This window comes from Calonectris borealis, chromosome 3 (genome assembly GCF_964195595.1).
Source record: "Calonectris borealis chromosome 3, bCalBor7.hap1.2, whole genome shotgun sequence".
NCBI lineage: Eukaryota > Metazoa > Chordata > Aves > Procellariiformes > Procellariidae > Calonectris > Calonectris borealis.
In genome coordinates this window covers 30,498,733-30,524,376 of record NC_134314.1, presented here as the reverse complement: position 1 = coordinate 30,524,376, position 25,644 = coordinate 30,498,733, and the positions used below count along the sequence as shown (strand labels likewise).

General features: G+C 38.2%; 1 protein-coding gene across 1 annotated transcript in view; it reads left to right on the top strand.

The window, feature by feature from the left end:
- EYS (eyes shut homolog) overlaps nucleotides 1-25,644 on the top strand; it is a 958,850-nt gene that overhangs the window by 627,879 nt on the left and 305,327 nt on the right. The window contains exons 33-34 of the mRNA XM_075145270.1: nucleotides 1,059-1,150; nucleotides 20,719-20,869. Of these exons, the coding sequence (XP_075001371.1) occupies nucleotides 1,059-1,150; nucleotides 20,719-20,869 (243 nt within the window). The remainder of the gene's footprint in view (nucleotides 1-1,058; nucleotides 1,151-20,718; nucleotides 20,870-25,644) is intronic.

Genomic DNA, 25,644 nt, shown 5'->3' with positions numbered 1-25,644 from the left:
CTAAAAAGGCTATAAAAAGATAGTAAAAGATAAGTTACTTTTCTCATAATGGATCTTCCATTTTCCTGTTAAAATTTTCCAAAAGTTTGGCTGTAATTATATTCTTCTGCAAGGATTGTGAAATGACTGGTAGGAACAACATATTTGAGTTATATTTGCCTTCATGTTTAAAGACCATGATCACACTAAAAAGATATATAAATTGCAGATAAACAGAAAAAAAAAAAAAGAAAATAACCTTTTACTTTATTTTGTTACATTGTGATTTACTGTGTTTTATTATATTGTGACTATCTTTATCCAGAACAAATGAGATTAGTCAGGGGCAGGAAGTTATCCAAGGTTTAGAAAATGTTGACGGCTTTAAGTCCATCTTACTTGTATTCATGGTAAAGTAATGATGCAGAAAAATATTATTCTAACATATCGTAAGCACCATAAAATATGAAAGTACTTTAATTGACAAAAATCTATTCAGAGATCCCAGTGTGCCATGTTAAAACTAATTGAATTCACTTAATCATTCACAAAGCCGGTCAATTAAATGTAGATTTAAAGCCCAATGAACAAATGGTTCTAAGCTCACAATCAAGCTACAATTACAAGTAGACAAACCATGAAATCAAGTGCTTGTTCACATTAGTATAGGAAATTAAATGGTGTTCCAAAATGCTCAAGCCTGCATGCTACATTACGTGTTTGGAAGTGTAAGGAGGCCATAAAATGGTAAGTAAAATTCACCCGTGGCCAATGTTAATTTCAGCTGGGTTGCAGATGGTCAACTTCTTTACAAATCAAGCCCATAATATCTGATTGTACAATACACAGAGATTAAAGCATTTTTATGCAGACTAGGAAGTATATATGTGTGTTTGTATATTTCTGGTACAATAGATTTCCTGATCCAGATCTTTAATGAAACATTAGTTTTCCTTGATACATACGACATCCTTCAGGTTTTTATGAAACCATTTGTTATATTTAAATTCAAGTTTCTAAGCCTGTAACAGTTTAATTATTAGAAATTATGTAATAAAAGTATTTTTCCCACTCTGTAGTACCAGTTTTTATGTGGTGAAGCAGCAGAAGTCAAAAACATCACTACTGCCGTTAAAGTGGATGACGGACACTGGTATAAAGTGCAAATTAGGTAAGTTTTATGTTTTACTGTTGTGTTTATTGCTTCAAAGATCATCTAGGTTGAATAGTTAGTAAATTCCAATGATATTATATTTCATTAGCTACGAGTGATACCTGAACATGTGCAGTAAAATAATGTTATGGCAGTGTGGACAACAACATATCCTTAGAAAGAATGTTTAAAACTATAGTACAGTTGGACAGTGCTCATCACATCACTGAGTGCTCAATGGAAATAAATTTATTTTCACTGAAATCATGTACCATAGCAAAGATAAGTATTCAAGCAGGGAAGCTACTGTGCAGTAGGTCCAAGCTACTTAGTGCAGGAAACAGTTGACTTTCCGACAATGAGAGTGTGACTAATATAAAAATCTTGGAAAATAGATAGATAGGCAGAAGCAGCACTATGACTTTTTCTGCTGTCACTGACTTGCAACTCATAATAGGATATATTACTCCTGTAAAAGTAACAATACTTGCAATTGAAGGAGGATAAAATAAAAGGAAAATGAGGTAGGTAGTAGGTTTTCTATGTTCTTTGTTTCCAGATTACGTTTGTTTCCTGTCATGGCAATGTAATGGGAAAGGCAAATGTATGTTTTGGAATAACATAAATACTCACCATTGTAAGAACAAAGGGGAAAAAGCACCTGGTGTTGTCTGGAAATAGATGTGCAGAAAACCAAAGTGCAGCAGGCCTTGTAGTCAAACTCATTGGTGACTCCCTTGTATTGTAAAGCTGAACAAAGTAATTCTGACCTACCAAATTATGACGTACGAAAACCAACTGTCCTTGATTTGGAGAGAAGGACATCTGTGCTTCCAAAAAAAAAAAAAAAAAGGCAGAAAAATTGAGATTTCTAGAACAGCTCCTTAAACACAATTCAGACATCTGTTATACATTACCAGGGTGCACTAATCTTGTTGCTAAGTTAAACTGGGAATCTGGATCACTAATAAAAAGTGGATCCTTTTCAAATACTTGTGAATAAAAGATTCTTTGCACAGGGGCAATGATGACCTGCATGTATTTTGTTTGTTTGTTTGTTTTTTAACCAACCAAATGTACATAGATGTATCTAATGACCAAAAGTCCGTGCTGTTAAAATCCACAACCTTTTAAGAACTTGGAAGAGAAAGTTTTGGTTTCATTTTATAGGAACATTAGGCATGAATCCTAGTGAGCTCCCCAGGTGCCTAATTCCTATTAAACAGACTAATATATGTCCAAGTCCTCTAGTCCAGCAAGAAGAAAGAGAGCTAGTTGTCTGCTTGTCTCTCAGGAGTAAATGACTCCCTAAAAAGTTTGTGGAGGGGTACAAAAGAAACAAAAGCCTTTTACTGGAATAAGCCTTTTATAACTAGATCTGTCCAAATGTAGCTAAATGAAGCACTTTTGCGAGGCAACTACAACTGGACCCTTAGCTTCTGTGGGAAGTTGTAGTAGTGATTGTATCCATTATATTGTGCCTTGCTGCCTCAGATGTGGCAGTGAGTAGTCAGTGAAAAGGAACACAGTTTGTTGCTGCATTTCAGCTACCCGAGCGGTCATATTTTTTTGCAGCATGGTAAACCAGGCTCAAGCTCCAGACCACACAGTAAGACGATGCAAACTAACGCAAGGAGCAAAAGCCAGTAATTCACTGCAGTTGTGCTTATCACCCAAAAAGGGAATAACATAAAACCAAACCATGCTAATGGAAACTAAAAGCAAGTGTAATTTCCTCTCTGACCAGGAAGGAATCTCTATGACACTGATAAAAGCGGGATTCTCTAAAATCTTGAATAACATAGGGAATTCTGTTTATTTTTCTGCTTTTGACTCCCTCTCAATCTCAAGCTAGAGAAAGTAGAATTGAAATTTTTTTAGAGAAGAGATATAAAGATGATAAAGGCATTAAACAGCTTCTGTGTGAAGGGTGACTAAATAATCAAGGACTCTGCAAGTCCGTTAAAGACAACTGAGGGAAAATACTAAAGAAGTCTAAAAAATCCCAAGTGATGAAGAGAAAGTGGATAAGGACTGGAGACATAAAATTTTTAGTCTGTTAGCTAGTTTAATCCATTAGAATTCTGTTCTTATTCCTTTGTTGTTCATTTTAAGAAAGACTTAAGATCCTGAAGATAACAAATGTATGAATACCTGAACCCTCAGTACTGTAGGACACTTGAAGAAAAACATTTTTTCCCCTGGTGCTGGAGCATTAGAACTGCCATGTCATTGACGTTACTCAGGGATGCATTAACTACCATGATGTGAGTGCACCTATTTTATGCATTTTCCCCCAACTCCATCGAGCAGAAAATAACTTGAATTTATAAATCAGCCTACGTCAGTAGCTGGAGAGAAAAACAACCTAATTTCTATTTCTGATGTTCCTTTTGAGCCTAAAAAGGAAGGAAGAAAGAGTTATTTTCTTTCATTTGCAGAGAATAGCAATTATTTCAGAACAACTCAGGTAAGATGGGTCACCACTGATTTTTGCTGTTGAAGGACAAGGAATGCATACCATCTATGGGATTCAGGCGAATTAGTGAGCAATTATTAATTAATCACTTTACTCACTTTAGTAGACTGGAAATGGTTTTGGACATTGTTTTAAGATGACATTGTGCAGACAACACCAAGTTGGGCAGGAGTGTTGATCTGCTTGAGAGTAGGAAGGCTCTGCAGAGGGACCTGGACAGGCTGGATCGATGGGCTAAGGCTGATTGCATGAGGTTCATCAAGGCCAAGTGCTGGGTCCTGCACTTGGGTCAAAACAACCCCAGGCAACACTACAGGCTTGGGGAAGAGTGGCTGGAAAGCTGCCCGGAGGAAAAGAACCTGTTGGTTAACAGCCGGCAGAACATGTGCCAGCAGCGTGCCCAGGTGGCCAAGAAGGCCAACGGCATCCTGGCTTGTATCAGAAATAGTGTGGCCAGCAGGAGTAGGGAAGTGATTGTGCCCCTGTACTCAGCACTGGTGAGGCCGAACCTCGAATACTGTGTTTGGTTTTGGGCCCCTCACTACAGGAAGGACATTGAGGTGCTGGAGTGTGTTCAATGAAGGGCAACGAAGCTGGTGAAGGGTCTGGAGCACAAGTCTTATGAGGAGCAGCTGAGGGAACTTGGGTTGTTTAGTCTGGAGAAGAGGAGGCTGAGGGGAGACCTTGTTGCCCTCTACAACTCCTGAAAGGAGGTTGTAGTGAGGTGCGTGTTGGTCTCTTCTCCCAAGTAACTAGCGATAGGACAATGGCCTCAAGTTGCGCCAGGGGAGGTTTAGATTGGATATTAGGAAAAATGTCTTCACTGAAAGGGTTGTCAAGCATTGGAACAGGCTGGTCATGGCAGTGGTTGAGTCACCATCCCTGGAAGTTTTTAAAAGACATGTAGATGTGGTGCTTAGGGACATAGTTTAGTGGTGGACTTGGCAGTGCTAGGTTAACGGGTGGACTCGATGATCTTAGAGGTCTTTTCCAACCTAAATGATTCTATTATTCTAGGATTCTAGGATTTGAAATCTTAATGGTGCAGATGTCAGAAGGATTTGGTTAGAAGTTGTTTCTTACTTTGACCTAGTGCATCTTCACATGTGCTTAAACTAATAAAGAAAATGTATATGCTGTACGGAAAAGTGTAATAACCACTGCTTTACATACTTTTTTATTTATTAACAATTAAATATATATTGTTGATAATTAGATTTGATAGAGTCACTCTTGAAATATGTTACTTGCTTTATGAAGTTAACATTTAATTTAATCAACTGTAGTATAATACACCATAGTAAAACTTAAAATAACTTTGGTGAAAAATTGCCGTAGCCTATTCAGCAGCTGTCTAGAGCTTTGCAAACATTGTTTAATTTTCACAGAACTGATCTGCAGTGAAATAAGTAAGTTAAGTTTTGAACAATGGTATCTGGTAAGTTGGTGAAGTCAGGATGGGAATGTAGGAGACACTGAATACTATAGCCTAGTGGATATGCACAATGTGGGATTTTCTTTGTTCTGCATATGTTAAGTGTTATGAACAGATATCATGGGTAATAAAAAAAATATGGTTTTGTTCTACTTTGTTGCAAGAAACTGCTCATTCTCATTACTTAAAGTATTCCTAATTGTTTGGAGCCCTTTTGATGTGGCCCTGTGATGGAAAGATTTTTGTCTTTCAAATTCACTAAAAGCAATGCATTTGAGCTACTGAAGATAAGCCATCTGCAAAGAATATACTGCTTCTACAATATCATATTAAATGAAAGAAACAGACTTAAAAGTAGTGAGTCTTGTGTAATACAAGTTGAAATACAATGAAAATTAGACAGTGATAATATCTTCCTTTTCTGCTTACAGAGGAACAATTTATTGCTTCCTTTATCCCACAGAAATCATTCCTGGTGTGAATAAAAGAAATGTCACAACTTTCAATGTTTGCAAATACAAGTGCATATTACTGTTAAACACTACACTATATCCTGTTCTCATAATTCACCAGAATATTTATGCTGAAAGTAAAATAGCAGCATTGCTGAAACACATTTTTCATGACAGAAGAATATTGTGTCTACAACAATTATAACAATTGAATAAAATTGGATATAATAAGAGGACTAGATTTGCATCAAGATCTTGGATAGCTTGATAATTCTGGATAGGATATAACTTTTTGCATCAGATTAGTCTTTATTTTTGGCATTGGCTGCTAAAACCAACACGTTGCCAAGGTTTGCCTCAGAGCAGAGCCTGAGAGTTCTGCTTTATGTATAAGCTAGCACAGTTGTTTACTAAGCCTAGCTATTAATGAAAATCATTGCAGCTGTTTCACTCACATACCTGATTGTAAGGTTTTGGTTTTCTTAAGAATGTTACCAGGGAAGTAAAAGAGCTACAGTGAAAATCGGATATGGGCAATATCCCACAGGGATTAGACTTCTGCAGGGTATTATGAAGGGAAGGAAATGTTAAAGGGATTCAAGTATTGGGAAGTTTACATGTTGGGTTTTGTTGTGAAGATGCAGTTACCCTACTGGCAATGCAGGGATGCTCTACCACAATCTTCTCATTCCAGCCCTTATAAAACTGCCTTCATTAACTGCTTTAAGATTTATCTTCTTCAATCTTTGTCATCAAAACAAGTTGATAAAGTAACATGTCTTGCAGAAACAGGCCAAACTGCAGCAGCAGTATTAGAAATTTGTCCTTTTCGTGGTCCATTATGCTCCATTTCAACAATTATTTCAGTACTGATAATAATAGTGTCTTAATTTCATTGATTAAGTAAAAAACATTTTTTATTTTACTTTTAATCTCAGATCACAATTGTCAATTGCTTTAGCAAGTCTATCAGCTTATAAATTGATTATGCAATAAATGTCACTAATACAACTTTCTACCCACTTTAAATTTTTTTTTTAAAATCGACCATGACCATTAAGATTAGAAAACTGGTGTAGATGCTCCATCAGTCTAGAAACCAACTGCAAAATGTGGCAATTTGTTTTTTTAAAGAATGCATTATTCTTCTACTTTAGCTCATAATTTTTGTAATTTGAGGTTTGCACTAGTTAACTACAGGACTTCTGGTGATTGATTGTCTTGGGTTTGAGATGTAGATGTTTTCTGATTCCTCTAGTCAGAAAAAGATCTTTCTAATCACGCCATAATGCAACATATGCTCACTCTGGAGCTTGTATATCGCTTGGTTTTGGTAGCTTTTTATGAAGGCCTGAGATAATCCATATGGTGCAAAATATGCTGTATTTATTATCATTCAGAATATGCTACAAAGCTCATATTTTCCCTAGGGCTTTCAGGCAGGAAAATAAGCAGATGATAGATAAAGCGGTTAGAAAAAAACACAGATGATTCTCTGTTTTGTTTTTTTATTTCACTTTCATTGTAAATTCCTATTTCTATTTTATCACAAAGGTGCCAATATTGGCCTTGATTTTTAACATAACAGCATATAGGTGAAGAGGTCATCCATCTGTTGTTTAATGTTTAATGTGTAAATGCCATATACGCTACTTAATGAAAACATGCTTAATGGGCCATCTCCTCAAAAAATGGGGTAAGCCCCAAGATATTAATAACAATAGCTGCTGCTTAATTAGAGTAGAAGAGTATTCTGTATTTATATAACACTGTAAGAAGTGTATTCTTGGTATAAGATAGCTTCCTGCTCTTCTCATTTTCTGGGCCTTTCCCAAGGAAGCTATCAATGGACTTGCATCAGCTGCAAGATTTTTTTGATGTTCTTGGACATACCCAGCTGTAAGCCTGATTTATATTTATTACCAATACAAATGATTTAGGAAGTTGTTGGACCTCTAAATTGGCCACTGATAGGGTCCTTACAAACATACTTTCCTAGCCACAGCTGTGTTGGTCTTTTTTTCAGTCCCTCCTAAAGTGCTAGGGATGTAAAAACTAGGGGTGTATGAAATACAACACAAGTGATGACTTATCTCATAATTTCTAATTTTTGTAGAGTCTGAAACTTTTCCCAGCTCTATGGTCTTACTTGGGAAAAGTCCAGTTTATTATATTTAATCTAATTAATTTATGATTTATTAACACTGGTAATAAAAAGACATTTCTTGTTTCCTAAATTCCACTGTATCTTGATTCCTAATCAGGTTATATCTGCTACTTGCTGTCCAGTATCCATTGCAGAGAGGCTAATTCAATGAAAGCAAACTGATTTGAGAATATAGTTTAGATGTAGAGGCATTTTTATTTAAAATGTAACAAAAATTATGAAAACTTTTGAAATAATGATACTAATGTCAAGACCTGGATTTGTAAGGTGGAAAATAGGAATGAGATGATCATGAAGTATCAAGAAAATTAGAAGGGTTTTTTTTTTGTTTTGGTTTGAGTTTTTTGGACAGAGATAAAGAAATTTAACCTAAAATACTTATGGTGACTATCACAGAGATGAACAGGAAGAATTGAAAATATCCCCCAAAAAGAGTATTCTGGAATACATCTGAAAGGAAAAAGATACTGACTTTGCAACAACAAAGAGTGTCTATCGGCAATAGGTCAAAAAGTGGAAAACTAATTTCTAGGTGCTGAAGATTTCTGTTACACAGTGACACTATTATTGCCCACTAGCAGATCATGACAGTGCCACAGAAATGGCAATGCTGCATTGAAGCAAGAGAATCAAAGGAGATTCTGATTTATGAACTGTGAGATTAAAACAAAATATGTATCAAAAAACACTAAATAGAGGAAAAGTTTTGAAATCTTGCTAGTCAGAATATATCTTTATGTGTTTTCCAGTTCATTCTACTAACCTGCACAGTACATTTAGAGAGAATTAATTTGATTTTAATCCTTTCACAGATAAGTAGAAGCGGAGCTGGGCTAATAACATTCCCTCCTGTGACTAATTTTATTCATTACTTTATCTCATAAATACTTGATAATTTAAATGTACCTTAATGTATCTTTCTATTTGGAGGTCAAGTGTTCAAAATAAATGGTGGTGCTTCTTAAGAATAAATGTTCAATCAATAATGGTTTTCAGATTATATTATTTTTTTGTCCAAGAACCTAATCCTCCCTGTGTAATGATTTAGAGCACTATGGAAATAATGACTTTGTAGATGCTAGAGAGGAATAGCAATGTAAATACAAATACAGCATCTCACTAGAAAACATCAGAACAGTTAAACAATAATAAACTTAGATAAGCAAACTGGTCTATATATAAGTTGAATACCGAAAATGCATTTGATGGTATCTGCTGCTGAAGAAATATTAAGGAAAACAGTAAGTAATCAATGAAATTATATTTACCCAGTTTGCTTTGTGAGTAAGCATTAGTTTCTGTAGCTGAAGGTTATTTTTGTGTACAAATACCAGAAATTAGTTTCATGTACAGTGTATCAATGCAGTTATCTTCTATTAATCTTAGGTATTTTCAAAGTACCAGTTAGTTTAATTTTTTTTTTCTGAAAAGACAACATCTTAAACTTCAGTAGAACTACTTTATCAAAACTATTATCTATTCTTTGAAGTGCCATTATCGTGAAAAACAAAACTATATTTTTATTTCTAGATTCGCAAGCTATTAATTTTTTCCTTACTTACAATTGCCTGCCTTTTCTGTCTTCAGCAGAAAAAGCAAAGAAACAACATGCCCTCTCTTACTGACTGCTGCATATCACTAAATTCCATATCTTTTAGAGATACTGTCACAACAATTTATGTATTTGCCGGAGGCCTTTCCTCAGAACATGTCCTTAGCTGGTTGTCTGTTTAAGCATACTTAAATCCTGTTCTATCCCATGTGATCCATACAGTAACTCAACACCATTCTTCACATTATTAATTTCCCAGACTGTTCATAATTTAATTCTCAGAATAGCCCAAATTGATATTTTTTAAAGCGAAGTAGTTACAATATTGACTGACATCTTTTATACATTTGAAATATTTTTTTCCTTATAAAAACTAATAGAGTACAACAATATCCTATTTCTGAATGTTTTTTGTTATTTGGAAAGCAGACTTAATATATATATGTCCTGATTTCGGCTAGGATAGAATTAAATTTCTTCCTAGTGCTGTGTTTTGGATTTAGTATGAGAAGAATGTTGATAACACACTGATGTTTTCAGTTGTTGCTAACGAAGTCACGCCGCCACTGAGTGCTGCCGTGCCGGACATGCTAGAGCTTCAATACGAACTCAAGTCGAAGGCAGCCAAGTGGTACGTCACAATTGACATTGCTAATGCCGCCTTCTCCATCCCTTTGGCGGCAGAGTGCAGGCCACCGTTTGCTTTCACTTGGAGGGGCGTCCAGTACACCTGGGGTGGAAACACAGCCCTACCATTTGCCATGGACTAATCCACACCGCACTGGAACAGGATGAGGCTCCAGAACACCTGCAATACATTGATGACATCATTGTATGGGGCAACACAGCAGAAGAAGTTTTTGAGAAAGGGGAGAGAATAATTCAAATCCTTCTGAAGGCCATAAAACAAAGTAAGGTCAAGGGACCTGCACAGGAGATCCAGTTTTTAGGAATAAAATGGCAAGATGGACGTCATCAGATCCCAATGGATGTGATCAACAAAATAACAGCCATGTCCCCACCAACTAGCAAAAAGGAAACACAAGCTTTCTTAGGCATTGTGGGCTTTTGGAGAATGCATATTCCAGATTATAGCCTGATTGTAAGCCCTCTCTATCACGTGACTCAGAAGAAGAACGATTTCAAATGGGGCCCTGAGCAACAACAAGCCTTTGAACAAATTAAACAGGAGATAGTTCAGGCAGTAGCCCTTGGGCCAGTCCGGGCAGGACAAGATGTGAAGAATGTGCTCTACACTGCCACCGGGGAGAATGGTCCTACTTGGAGCCTCTGGCAGAAAGCACCAGGGGAGACTCGAGGTCGACCCTTAGGGTTCTGGAGTCGGGGATACAGAGGATCCGAGGCCCGCTACACTCCAACTGAGAAGGAGATATTGGCAGCATATGAAGGGATTCGAGCTGCTTCAGAAGTGGTTGGTACTGAAGCACAGCTCCTCCTGGCACCCCGGCTGCCGGTGCTGGGCTGGATGTTCAAAGGGAGGGTCCCCTCTACACATCATGCAACCGATGCTACGTGGAGTAAGTGGGTCGCACTGATCACACAACGGGCCCAAATAGGAAACCCCAGTCGCCCAGGAATCTTGGAGGTGATCACGAACTGGCCAGAAGGCAAAGATTTCGGAATATCCCCAGAGGAGGAGGTGACACGTGCTGAAGAGGCCCTACTGTATAATAAACTACCAGAAAATGAGAAGCAATATGCCCTGTTCACTGATGGGTCCTGTTGCCTTGTGGGAAAGCATCGGAGGTGGAAAGCTGTTGTATGGAGTCCTATACGCCAAGTTGCAGAAGCTGCTGAAGGAGAAGGTGAATCGAGTCAGTTTGCAGAGGTGAAAGCCATCCAGCTGGCCTTGGACATTGCTGAATGAGAAAAATGGCCAGTACTTTATCTCTGTACTGACTCATGGATGGTGGCAAATGCCCTGTGGGGGTGGTTGCAGCAGTGGAAGCAGAACAACTGGCAGCTCAGAGGTGAACCCATCTGGGCTGCCGCATTGTGGCAAGATATTGCTGCCCGGGTAGAGAACCTGGTTGTAAAAGTACGTCACGTAGATGCTCACGTACCCAAGAGTCGGGCCACTGAAGAACATCAAAACAACCAGCAGGTGGACCAGGCTGCTGAGATTCAAGTGGCTCAGGTGGATCTGGACTGGCAACATAAGGGTGAATTATTTATAGCTCGGTGGGCCCATGATGCCTCAGACCATCAAGGAAGAGATGCAACATACAGATGGGCTCGTGATCAAGGGGTGGACTTCACCATGGACGCTATTGCACAGGTTATCCATGAATGTGAAACATGTGCTGCAATCAAACAAGCCAAGCGATTAAGGCCTCTTTGGTATGGAGGACGATGGTTGAAATACAAATATGGGGAGGCCTGGCAGATTGATTATATCACACTCCCACAAACCCGCCATGGCAAGCGCTATGTGCTCACCATGGTGGAAACAACCACCGGCTGGCTAGAAACATATCCTGTGCCCCATGCCACTGCCCGGAACACCATCCTGGGCCTTGAAAAGCAAGTCCTGTGGCGACATGGCACCCCAGAAAGAATTGAGTCAGACAACGGGACTCATTTCCGAAACACCCTCATAGACACCTGGGCCAAAGAGCATGGCATTGAGTGGGTATATCACATCCCCTACCATGCACCAGCCTCCGGGAAAATCGAACGATACAACGGGCTGCTAAAGACAACACTGAGGGCAATGGGTGGTGGGACATTCAAGCATTGGGATACACATTTAGCAAAAGCCACCTGGTTAGTCAACACTAGGTGGTCTGTTAATCGAGCTGGCCCTGCCCAATCAAGACTTTTACGTACTGTAGATGGAGATAAAGTCCATGTCGTGCACGTAAGAAATATGCTGGGGAAGACAGTCTGGGTTACTCCTGCCTCTGGCAAGGGAAAACCCATCCATGGGATTGCTTTTGCTCAAGGACCTGGATGCACTTGGTAGGTGATGCGAAAGGATGGGCAAGTCCGGTGTGTACCTCAAGGGGATTTGATTTTGGGTGAAAATAGCCAATGAACTGAATTTTATGATGTCAGTTGTTATATGATATTGTATATCATTATTTCTATGGTTGCTATCAATGGTATAGCAGTGAAAATCACCCAGATTAACAAAGAATGAACTAACTCTAATGAAACCGAGCGAAGTGCAACGATGATAGAACTGAACGAGTGCAGCAGTACCGAAATGAGAACTGGCTTCAGGATGCAACAGCCCAACACCACACACCATCCTTCTGGCCCTGAAAGACTGTTATGACAGATGGAGCCCAAAGTTGTGGACTAAATGAACTCAATGGACATTTGTATATATTTATGTATATATATGTATGTATATGTATTATATATGTATATATATAAAAAAGATAGTGGTGATTAATTGAAATGTATCGAAAAATGTGAGACCTAAGCATAACGTAAATGGTATGGAATAAGGGGTGGATACTGTCCTGGTTTTGGCTGGGATAGGGTTAAATTTCTTCCTAGTGCTGTGTTTTGGATTTAGTATGAGGAGAATGTTGATAACACACTGATGTTTTCAGTTGTTGCTAAGTGCCCTCCTACTCCAAGGACAGCTGCCGTGCCTACTGACTGAGCTAGGTACACAAGATGGGAGGGAACATAATCAGGACAATCAGCCCAGCTGGCTGATGGGGTATTCCATACCATGTGACGTCATGCTCAGTATATGAACGGTAGGCGTGATCCAGGAAGTACCGATCGCTACTCGGTTATTGGTCAGCGCGGGTGGTGAGCAATTGCATTGTGCATCACTCATTTTGTATATTCTATCATTATTATTATTATTATTTTCCCTCTTCTGTTCTATTAAACTGTCTTTATCTCAACCCACGAGTTTTTCTCACTCCTACCTTTCCGATTCTCTCCCCATCCCACTGGGGGGGCGGGGGGAGTGAACGAGCGGCTGCGTGGTATTTGGCTGCCTGCCAGATTAAACCACGACAGTACCCTGCTAGTCAAGGACATTCAGTTTTAAAAACAAAGCAAAACAAAACAAAACAGGTGCTGGGGGGGAGCAAAGCCGGGACAGCTGGCCCAGCTGGCCAATGGGGTATTCCATACCATGTGACGTCATGTTCAGTATATGAATGGTAGGCGTGATCCAGGAAGTAGCGATCGCTACTTGGTTATCGGTCAGCGCGGGCGGTGAGTAATTGCATTGTGCGTCACTCATTTTTGTATATTATTTTCCCTTTTCTGTTCTATTAAACTGTCTTTATCTCAACTCACAAGTTTTTCTCTCTCTTACCCTTCCGATTCTCTCCCCGTCCCGCTGGGGGTGGGGGGAGTGAGCGAGCGGCTGCGTGGTATTTGACTGCCTGCCAGGTTAAACCATGACAATATAATACACACAATCCAGTAGTTTCTTTTATACACTTAAATGTGCTGAGCCCTTTGAATTCCTGAACAAAGTGATTTTAAGTTCTCATGTTTTCACATGTGATGTTAATATATTTTATACAATATATACATATTAATTAAGAATACATACACGAGATATCACAAAGTGATCTTAGGGAAAAAGCAGTATAGCATTTAGAGAATATTTTATAAAACTTCTTTTCCTCTCTATGGATGAGCATGTTACATCATTTGAACACTACAGAATAAGGTACCATAGACTACCATTTTTATCTAAGGTAAAATTTCTAAAATTTCTTGATTTTAGCATTTCAGACCAGAAGGGACCACTCATTTGACCACCAGGGAACCACTAGGTTGACCGCCTCTATGTCATAAATGATCAATATTTTGTTCAGAAAGCCACGGTCTTCAGTTAAATCAAACTCTTCTATTTCTTAAATATTTTCCTAAGATACATTCTACTGTGGTCACCTCTTCCTAAACCCACATTATTGGTGAGGAATTTATATATCCAAATAATTCTGGCTGGCAAACCCCAGCCAGTACTTCAGTGAGAAGCTGAAAATAAAAGCTGGGTAAAAATTCCTTTCTGACCCTGCTAACCCTGTCTCAGACATGTGACCCTGACTGTATAAACAAGCAGTGGCAGACATCTGAGTGGTGTAAGCCAGTCTCACCTCAAAGATTTTTTTACCTGCTAGGTATCCTTTCACCACAAAACTCAAGCTCTACTATTTGAGAGATGTCCCAGAGAATGGAGAAACAAAAATAATTAGCCAGTTCTGTACTGGGAGAAAAATGCTGTTAGGCACTGTGCGTTGCATCCAGAAGCCTGGAGGCATAAGGTTTATGAAAATCATTGTACTGAGGCAGATACGAGGCCGTATGAGTATTTGAAAGATGATGCAAGCCATCCTTTTCTCACTGAAGAAAGAGGGATATGCAGAGAGTGGGACAAGCAGTATGTTTATTCAGACAGACCTGTATGAATACTGTACACTGTAACTCGTACTTAGTAAGAAGGAAGCTGTCTTTCTACTTTATCCCATGATTCCCTTTCAGTCAGAGTCATCTGGAAGCAGAGAGATAGCTCCTCTTCTGAAAGTAAGCTTTGTCTCCCTGAAGGACAGGATGGAGCTTGCAGAGAGACTGCAGCAACAGTGCAGACTGGGAAAATCCGGGGGGGGGGGGGGGCGGAAAAAAGCATAATCTGCCTGCTGTAGGAAGCAAGCACTTAAGGTGAGCCTTGTAAGATCACGGAAGGAAGGAGATTTTGTTCGGGACCAACAGTATATAGTAAAGAATTTGTTCAAGTTAGAGAATAATTTTGCTTTCAAGCCTTTTATTTAATCTATCACACTTATTTCTACATTTTCATTATTTAAAAAGTTACCTCTTAAAAATCTGGTTATCTTGTGCTCTAAACAAAGTCTAGAGGGGTCTCCCTTTATGTCTTTCTGGAGAAGTCACTTCAATAAAAGGGGGACAATTCAGATTCCCTTCAAAGGGAGACTTTTGGCCTCAGGGAGACTTGGTTGTTTTTTCCATGTTCAAGCTGCTTTGTTCTCCCTCCCTTTGTTTGACATGTCAGAATACCCTTTACTATTCTGAAGTCTCTACAAGTGCTTTATTCATTCAACAAGAACTAATATTTCACAGAGAAAGAAGGAATAGTGGAAATGGACAAAACCTAGAAATTATGACAGAGAAACTTGGCATTAATATTTTCATGTCTTGCAGTTAGTTTCCAGAAATTGAGAATAATGAAAGTAGACTTTCTTCTTGCGTATCTGTCTCAGTATACAAAAAACCCTGCACTGATCAAATCTTCTAATGAAACAAAAGATTAAAACTAAGTGCATTTGTGTGCAGCTAAATAATATTATTTTATTTTGCATCAATGCAATGTAAAAAAATCTTAATTGGAATGCAAAATCATCATGAAATCAAAGCTCAATATATTGTGCATGTTTTTTATATTCCACAAAGAGTGACTATTTGTCATAAACTTCATATGAGTCAACAGAGAATAAGCAACTGCTTTTTTCTAACAATGTAATTGCATGCAATGGATTTAATTATACTAAATTGATCATAATAACAGTTAATAGCAACTTAATACTACCAATTAGTTTGATACAAACTGTTGTTTTACAGCTTCTTTAAGATAAAAGCTTACTTAGTTAGTCATGCCACATCTTGGGTACAAATCACATTCTACACCTTTTCAGAACTCTGCCATCAACGGAGACATTCAGAAGTTAAAATTTAGAATCATCGGAGAGATAAATCTGTGCTGTATAGTGATCTATTCTTGCTCAGATTATTTAACTAAATGTTTCTCCCATTGCTACTTTCTTTTACTTTGGATCTTAAAAGAGTTCATTAGTCTCACTTCTAAGAATGAAAATATTCTACTTTAACTTCTGAAACAACTTCTTGCAGGGACAGAAACATAAAAACAGTAAAGAAAGACTCTAATAACAGGCAACATACCTAAAACTTTGTTCTATCTTATTTTCTGAGGAACATCAAAGGATGCTTATGGATACTAAAAGTGGGTTCAATGTTCTGTGGTTCCTTTGGCCCCATGTCACAAGCACAGAAATGATATTAAGGAGCACAGAGACAGGGTATAGAGACCAGAAATAATGTTTGCCTGCAGAGTTGATGTAAATATGAATTCCCACTGCGTTACTATCTTCTCATTCAGTGAAGTCTTTCAGTTTCACTGGAAATAAAATGTCAGTGTTGCAGGTCTAGATCCGACTTTAAACTTGCCACTGACTGAATGCTTGAATACAGTACTCTCATTTGGGCTAAGCTTTTCACTAAATGAGACTTTATTTGCATCTATATCAACTTGAAATAAGTGCATATTGTTTTCTAAGTTTAATTTCTGTAAATAGCATTTAAGGTTGTTACAATGTGAGCAGCAGGAAGCTTGAAGCTCTCCAAACTGCAAAGCAGAAATGGCCAGAGGCATAGATTTTTCTACAGAGGTTTTTTCTCTAGCTAAATCTATAGTAGTAAATAAAACTGAAATCTGAAGACTGTTCTCTGGACCTGAGGCCACCTGGCAGGTCCCAGATCATGCCTATAAAAATACTTATTGCAAAATAGGTTGGCAACATTTAAACTAGGAATGATTCCTGAATTGCATTAACTAGTGAACTTTTTCAGTTTCAGAACTGGAAGTAATAGCTAGCCTGTGTGGCAACTGTAAGAGGAACTGTGACAACCATAAAAATATGGATGATTATGTGTCAGGACTTGAACTCATGTTATGGACCTTTTTAGTTTAGTAATGTAAGTGTAACCTCCATGAAAAGAATAAACGGGTACCATATTTATCCATTCCTTAGAATATGAAACAAAGATTTTTTTTTTCCCCTTTCTCTAAATTCTTAGAGAAATTTACATCATGCCTTGTCATTAGCTTCATTGTTCTCATTTATTTAGTTAAATCACTTTCTAAGACCAGACTAAGAAATCAGCTCGAGGTCCAGGAAATATGACTCTGCTGTCAGAAGGAATGAGAAAAAAAATGTTGTTGACTCATTAATTCATCTGCAACATGAAAGTGTGTGTTACCTGGTATCTCAGTAAGGCATAGTTGGCACCAACAGATGTGAGTGGTCTAAAATGATGCATCTTACTGCAGAGTGAAAATTTAATGACTCTGAGTGTAACGGGTATATTTTCTATTTAAATAAATCTACTGAGGGTAATATGAGATTCTGCCTTTTCTTTAAATGTTATCACTACAGAGTTGTTTTGTTTTTTTTTTTTTGCTAAAGAAAAATGTTGCAGGATTGAAGAATCGTAGGATAATTCAGGCTACAAGGGACTTCAGGAGGTCTCTAGTCCAATCTCCTGCCCAAAGCAGGGCCAGCCAAGGGGTCAGACCAGGTTGCTCAGGGCTTTACTCAGTCAGGTTTTGAAAACTTCCAAGGATGAAACCTGCACAACCTCTCTGAGCAGAGAGGTCCGGGAATGTTCCAATCTTATAGTTGTCTCAAACACCCTTGCAAAGCCTTACGGTTTTTAAAACCAGTACTGGGTCAAAATTGATCACACCTTTTAAATGTGCATTAAGAAAATGTAACTCTTAATTGTCTGTGACAATAGGTCTATTGTTTTATTGCAATTTGGTGAAAATAAACATTCTACTGCAAGGAGCAGTTTGAGTATGAAACTATAAAATGAAGTCTACTAGATACTGAGTGAAAACAGAGGGAAACAGGAGTTGGCTTTGATTTTTTGAAGCTAAGACATCTGTAAAATAATAATTAAACACAGTGAAAATTAAATATGTTTCTCAGCTTTGATTAACCAATCATCTGTCTTCAATAAAATCAGGGAACTTTGGGATTGTTTTTTAGAATATAAAATAACAAAACTTCCCTTTAATTCTTGTAGTTCACAACCCATATTCGATATAGCTGTTTGCAAACCTACTTTTGGTTTTGTTTAATAGACTGAATGCTAACTTTGCATCCTAAATAGTTCAAGGTTAATTAGTGAATTGTTTATCGCTGTTTTGCATGATCACATTCCAAGTGAAATTGCTAGAGATGGGTGAAAGTTTCAATCTTGTTTCTAGAACAAGAGATTTCCCTTTCTCATCAGGAAAACCAGATTAAAGAATCTTTATTCCCAGCAAGGCTGCACAGCATGACTGACACTTAATACTTTATCTGGACATCCCTCTTTCCCTCCTCCTTTTCCCCCATTTGTTTTATTACCTTTTTACCAGTTTATGATAATGCCAAACATGTCATTTAATCATCACTAACAAATGTCAGCAAGTAAGGACATTATGTAAAAGGATTTGGATTTCATGCAGATATTGTCATGTTTAGGTACCGTTATCCCAACGGTTATCAAATTATTATCTGACCTTTCCATCCTTCCAATCTGTGAGGAATTGGACGATGGATTTAATGCTGTTTAGACAGAACTCATCTTTAGGTTATAATTAATAGACCAGTATTTAATCATTACATTTACGTGAGTACAAACGAGGAATCTGTGAACTATTACTGCTGGGTTGGACTGAGGCACAATTACTGGTAGCTTACCGAGCAAAAGTGCTTGAGAGTTGCTGTATGCATTTCTACATTTATAATTATGCAAAAAGCTCTGTCTTGACCTTTAAAGCACCCAATGTGCTGATTGTAGAAGAAGTATTTTAAAAGCCTGATGGAAATTTCGTAGAGTGCATATATGACCCCATGATTGTATCATCAGCAAATGCTAAACAATAATGGTTTAAGGTTGTTATTCTAATTTGGCCAGACCCTGCTAGATTCAATCAAGCACAATCAAAGGTGCATGGCTGACGTTCTAACAAGCTTAGGGTGAAGGCAGCTCACACTATTGAATTGCATTAACTTGTTTTCTGACATAAAGTATGGGAATTAATTTCAAAATATGATTATATATGCACACAGAAACACCTCTGCATATGCATCACATAAGCTACTAAGGACAAGGTAACAAATATGTCTAAAGCTAACGTGAAAAGAACTACATTTGTAAATAGGGTGCTTATGTAATAGAAGTACATACATGGTCACGTAACCGGTTACAGCATTAGCATCTCAAAATGAGTAGAAGAAATAGTAATTTAAAAAAAAAAAAAAAAGAAGTTGTTTGGGCAGCTTTCCTTATTTAGCACATCTGTTGATTAGTTTAAAAAAAGAAAAAAATGCCTGTCAGTTTCCCCTCGTGACTCTCTTCCACTCCAATCTTAAGAATTCTGTTGCATTAAAACAAGTCTGATTTAAAATATTTCAGAAAGATTGCTATCCTATTATTATGCCTTTATTCATAAATATTATATCCTTTTATCAGAAAGAGAAGAAATTTTAGATATTTAAAAATCAATAATTTTTCCTTAGAACTTTTCCTTAGAAAAGCAGAATTATACAGAAAACAGAGAACTGTTCTCAAATGTTGTTAATGTTAAGTCTCCATTCTCTCAATCAAAAAATGATAGACGACCTTATCAAATAGTGTGTGAGAAATCCTTTATATATCATTATCTGACAGAAGATAGTGAAGAAAACTTTCCATGCTCTTTTTGTAACTAATAAGTTTCAGAAGGTAATTTTGCATTATCAAAGATAAACTGTATTCATACTTTACCGATAGCATCCTAGCTAAATTACAGACTGTTGCTTTTATAGTTTTGTTTGGTTTATGCTAATTTTACATAGATTTTTTGTGGCATCTATATTACAAAGGCACTTGAATATTTTTAAACATACAGCTGATGGAACTGTGATTTGTTTCATGTGTGGAGAGAAGGATAGGCTGAAAGAAATTTCTATGTGAGAGACTCTTGTTTAGTTCTGATATTTCTTCACTGTGCTTTCTTTCATGAAGATAGAGTGCTTGCTGCCAATTGGTTATCGGCATGTAAATGAGCTTTGCATCGTTAAAAAAAAATTGAAGAAAACCAAATTCTTTACTTTGCACCTTCTGTTTATTGTTAACAATTTATGCTGTTAAGACTGACACTGTTAAGAGCATGTGTGGACAGGGGGAGGGGAAAGGGAATGTATGTATATTAGTTTCAGGGCCTAATATTACTGCCTTCAGTTTTAGGACTAGTGCTTTTGAAGATAAGTATTACAAATTATAGTGGGTCTGCACTCTCTAAAATGCAGTTTATTTTAAATTACTTTTCTGGGTTATCTTTTTTTGTGATGAAAAAGAGGGACATTTAAAATATTTGAAATTCAAATTACAAAGCCTTCTTGTTATTGTTAAAAATTGCCTAACTTCTTTGTTCAGCCATTATTATGTGTTTTGGCTTTTTTAGCAATTACACTGCTCAGATTTACAATATGGCTTCATTTTAATGGAAGTTCAAACCCCAAACGCATGCCAACTCACACCTTGTTAAACAGCTTCTTTTATGGTTATAGTCTTTAATATAAAAACAGCTATTTACTTAATTTTCTTTCCTCATTGGTTTAGTAACAGCCTAATTAATTTGTCAGATAGACAGTAATGTAAACTACATATGGTGATAAAATGTGTTTATTTCTAAATTTATGCAGGCAAGGCATGGTACCATGTGAAGCAGAAATGTCAATCTTGGGGATATCTGCAAAGACAAGTATGCCTAGCAATTTCTGGCCCAGTTCATATTGGCTTGAAACAGGATCCATATTTGTTGGTGGTTTGCCGCATCATTATGCAACAAAACAGGTATTTTTTTTCTTATTATTTATTTTTATTTAAGATGTTTGTTGTTTTGGGAGTGGCATATTGCATAGGATATAACTGAAGAGATTTAAACTATGCAAAAAATAAAAATTACTTACAGCATTTTGAGGATTACATCTAAGGGATGTGTATGGTCCCTTACAGAGTTTTGCTGGTGCCTGGGACTTTCATAAATTAAGCAAACACAAGCAGCATTCTGGCCTGAAGTTATGATCTACATTCCTGTTTGCCTTGAGTAGGCAGAGTTAAGGAGCAAATATCATCAAATTCAGAGAAGGTACTTGTTACCTCAGATGCTAACAGTGACCTTTGGGTAGGTGTCACCCCACAACTGTAACAAAGTTAACCTGCGGGTTTTTTTGTTTTTCCAGTGCACAGCAGAATTGTGTAGTCAGAGCTGGACATATGTAGTCCAGATTTCATTTTTTTGGGCCATATTTTTGGGTAGGCTTCACCCTGTGATAATTCTTTTAATCTTGTTATTTCTGTTCTGTTCTTTGGTGAGTGAAGGTCATCTTATAACAAGGTGAATACCATAATTTCAAGCACAGTCGTGGTTTTGATGCTGTTATTGTAATGCAGCATTTCTAGATTGCTTTCACGTTATAATAAATTGGACAGTAACCAATGAAGTGACGGTACTGTTGAAATTCATCTTAAAAGTTCTTGTGAGTAGGTGCTTTTAGGGTTGCAAAATACTCATCCAAAAGTATACTTCTAAATACCTCATAATGGCATTAAAAGAGCATGTCAAATAGTATTTGTAGCCATATAACTTTTCCCTTAATTCAAACATTCATACTCAAACTATCCATTCATCTGGAATATTTTATCCTATTAGTTGCATATAAAATTTTATGCATATAGAAATCTATCTTCAAGAAATGTTCTATACTAGTAAGAAATAAGAAAATTATATTTTCAATGTTTAAATTACCTGTCTTCTAGAAGGTAAGAGAAATGTTTTTGGGGATCCCCCAAACAATTTATAGTGAAGGCTTAGATAAGTTCAATCCATGGAGTGTATTTAGGAGATGGTACTGTAGCAATTTGTTCGAGGGATATACATAATAATGTGCATGTGAGAAGGAAGTTTGAGGTGGTAAATAGCTCTTCAGCAGCCAAAGGCAAAATAAATAAAATAAATAAGAACAATAGGTTTACCGTAGGTAAGTTAAAATAGCAATAAAACACAATGGTTTAAGGGTAATTTGCTGCTAAAACATTTTGCCTATGTATGTGTTGGATCGTCATATCAAGATGGGCTTTCTTTCTTTTAAGGATGCTGCAGTTCAATAGATTATTCTATTCTTAATGCAGGATTAATAGGTAAAATGTTATGGTCCACGTTTGTTATTTACATGAGGTAAAGATGTAGGATATGTGCAAGTGCTCAAGCTGGTGATACATAACCTCTACTAGTACTCGGAAAGCATATGTTCATGAAGCTTCCCCAAAGGTAAAGAAACATCCTCGACTCTCAGTTGCCTCTCTAGTTTTCCTTGAAGCTTTTTTGCAGTTCACTCCTTTCTGTTTGAGATTACCTCAGCCTTTTATTTCACTTCATTTTCTTTGCTCTTTTGCGGTTTTTGTGTTCATTTTGACCTTAGTGTCTCATTTTGTCTAATTTTTACTTTTTTGTAGCTTTGGGCAAGTTTAATTTTCCTTGGCTTCCCCATCAAAGTCTGTTGGCTATAAGCCACGTACAGTCTATAAAGGCTATATTTTTCCTTTTTGTCAGGGAATGGAGAACCGTTTGTCCAAGTTCTCTTTATGTGGGCTTTTCAATCCCAGCAGTAGGAAACCACTCCAGGAAGTTTCTTTCTCATCAGCTTTGACCCAGGCAGTCAGGCTTCTATTGTAAAACCTTCATCATCCCTGAAACAGAAAAGGTCTGTTTCTGACCTTCATCCTGCGGTTTGCTTCAAGGGAGATTTCTGCTCCAGCTAAGACTCAGCTTTTTCTGGCAAATGCTCTGATCACTCTTGGAGTCAAGTCTGATAATGACTCTTGTGATATCTGTAGTACCTGCCTAGTAATACATTGTCTTTTTTTAGGTAAGCTCCTTCTCTCACTGTAGTAGTTCATTCTGCTGTTGGCTCTCCTACCTTCCGATATTGTGGAAGTTGTAGAGAGCAGTGACTTCAGACCCTAGACTGCTTCAGTTTCTGTCTAACAGGAACTTCTAGCTGTCAGTGCCAGAAACTGTTGACACGGGAGATCTGTATTACTGGAATTGGCTCATGCTACACTATTAATTTCCAGGCTAGGCTAGATTCCTCTTCCTTTCTTTATGAGTGAAGTTTGATATGATCTCTGAAGCCCTCAGGGTAAAATATTGTGTCCTCTGAGAATTTCCTATACTGCAATCTCCTAATCAGCTCTCAAGTGTCCATGCATTTTTTCCACGTATTTTTTTTTTTTTCTGTATCTTTATTATTCGGTATTTCTTAGAGTCAGAGTGCCCTCAACATGTAAGGCAAGGTGCAACAATTATTCTCTGCCTTTCAGTTTCAAAAAGTTGAAGCTTTCTTTTCCAAAAAGAAGAGGGGAAATACCTCCCTGTCTTGACTACTTTTCTTTTTGTTCTTTAATGCCATTCTGTATCATGGGTACTATTAGGGGTAGTCTTTTACTCTTTCTTTAAGTGAGAAAATTGTTTGTGTCTTCCTTAAAGATTGGTTAGGAAACCATAGGGTCTTTCATGAATTATTAAGAGAAGTTACTGTTTCTCTTTATGTACTCATTGAGGTGTATTGAGTCTGTTCTGAACCTGATTGGCATTCTGCCTATTATACACCATTTTGAATAGAAACATCAATAAACATAGTCATAATAGTTCTAGACTGGAAGGCTTGATAAGCACCAATTATGTACGTTTTCACTGCCTACGGTAATAACAGACTTAGCACACTATCAACAGAAGTTTGAATTTCCTTCCTAGTCACTCTCTACTGATTTCCCTGGTTGCTCCCACAGCTTGGGAATGCACTTCAGGAGAACAGATTACAGCCTTACCCTCAAGGCAGTGATATGTTTAAAAGAACATCTGTGACATCTGGGAAAGCAATGCTATAATACCCAATAGATTTCTTCATTAATTAGAAGTTCTCAGACCTCCCAGATCTCTGTGCCTAGTGGCAGTGGTTGGTGGGGAGAAACACTACCAACAGTAGAGCAAGATAAAGTTATGGACTACTTAAGTAAACCGGACACATAAAGTATCATGGGCCCATATGGGATGCATACAGCATGTGCCACTGACTGATGTTATCACAAGGCCACTCTCGATCACCTCTAAAAGACTAGAGCAATCAGAGGAGGTCCCTGATGACTGGAAAAAGACAAATGTGATGTCATGTTCATCTTCAAAAAGACCGAGGAGGAAGATCTGGGTAACCATGAGCTGGTCAGGCCAATGGCACAACTCAGTTCCTGACACAATTATAGAAACAAATGAAGGACATGCAGGTCTTTGGGAGCAACCAGCATGGATTTACCAAGGGGAAACTCTGCCTGACCAGTGTGATTACCTTCCATGTTGAGATGACTGGCTCTGTGGACAAAGGGAAGGCAGTGGATATTCCTTTTCTTTTCTCCCAGACTCAACTTCACTCCCAGCTCCTCTGTCTCCTCCCCCCGAGCGGCACAGGGGGATGGGGAATGGGGGTTGTGGTCAGTCCATAACAGCTCATCTCTGCCACTCCTTCTTTATACACATCTACAGTTCTCTGACATTATGTACCCACAGGCCAAAGATAGAAAAAGTATTTGCCTGGATATGAATTAGAGGGTAAAGATCTGAAGACGTGGGTAGAAAACGAGATAACAGATACATGCGCTGAAACACCTTGAATTCATCCAAGTTCAAGCACTGCAAACTGTTTCACGCACAGAAAGAAATTTATCCTTTATTGGATGCGGGGGGAACGTTGCCACCAAGGACGAGGATAAGGCTGAGATACTTAACGCCTTCTTTGCCTCAGTCTTTAATAGTCAGAGCAGTTATCCTCAAGCTACTCAGCCCCCTGAGCTGGAAGACAGGGACAGTGAGCAGGATAAACCCCTCATCATCCAAGAGGAAGCAGTTAACGACCTGCTATGCCACCTGGATGCTCACAAGTCTATAGGGCCGGATGGGATCCACCCAAGGGTACTGAGGGAGCTGGCGGAGGAGCTTGCCAAGCCACTCTCCATCATTTACCAACAGTCCTGGTTAACAGGGGAGGAGGGTAGGAAGGTTCTACAGAGGGATCTGGACAGGCTGGATCGATGGGCCGAGGCCAATTGTATGAGGTTTAACAAGACCAAGTGCCGGGTCCTGCACTTGCGTCACAACAACCCCATGCAATGCTACAGGCTTGGGGAAGAGTGGCTGGAAAGCTGCCCAGAGGAAAAGGACCTAGGGGTGCTGTTTGACAGCCAGCTGAACGTGAGCTGGCAGTGTGCCCAGGTGGCCAAGAAGGCCAACGGCATCCTGGCCTCTATCAGAAATAGTGTGGCCAGCAGGAGCAGGGAGGTGATCGTGCCCCTGTACTCGGCACTGGTGAGGCCGCATCTCGAATACTGTGTTCAGTTTTGGGCCCCTCACTACAAGAAGGACATGGAGGTGCTGGAGCGTGTCCAGAGAAGGGCAACGAAGCTGGTGAAGGGCCTGGAGCACAAGTCTTATGAGGAGCAGCTGAGGGAACTGGGACTGTTTAGTCTGGAGAAGAGGAGGCTGAGGGGAAACCTCATTGCGCTCTACAACTACCTGA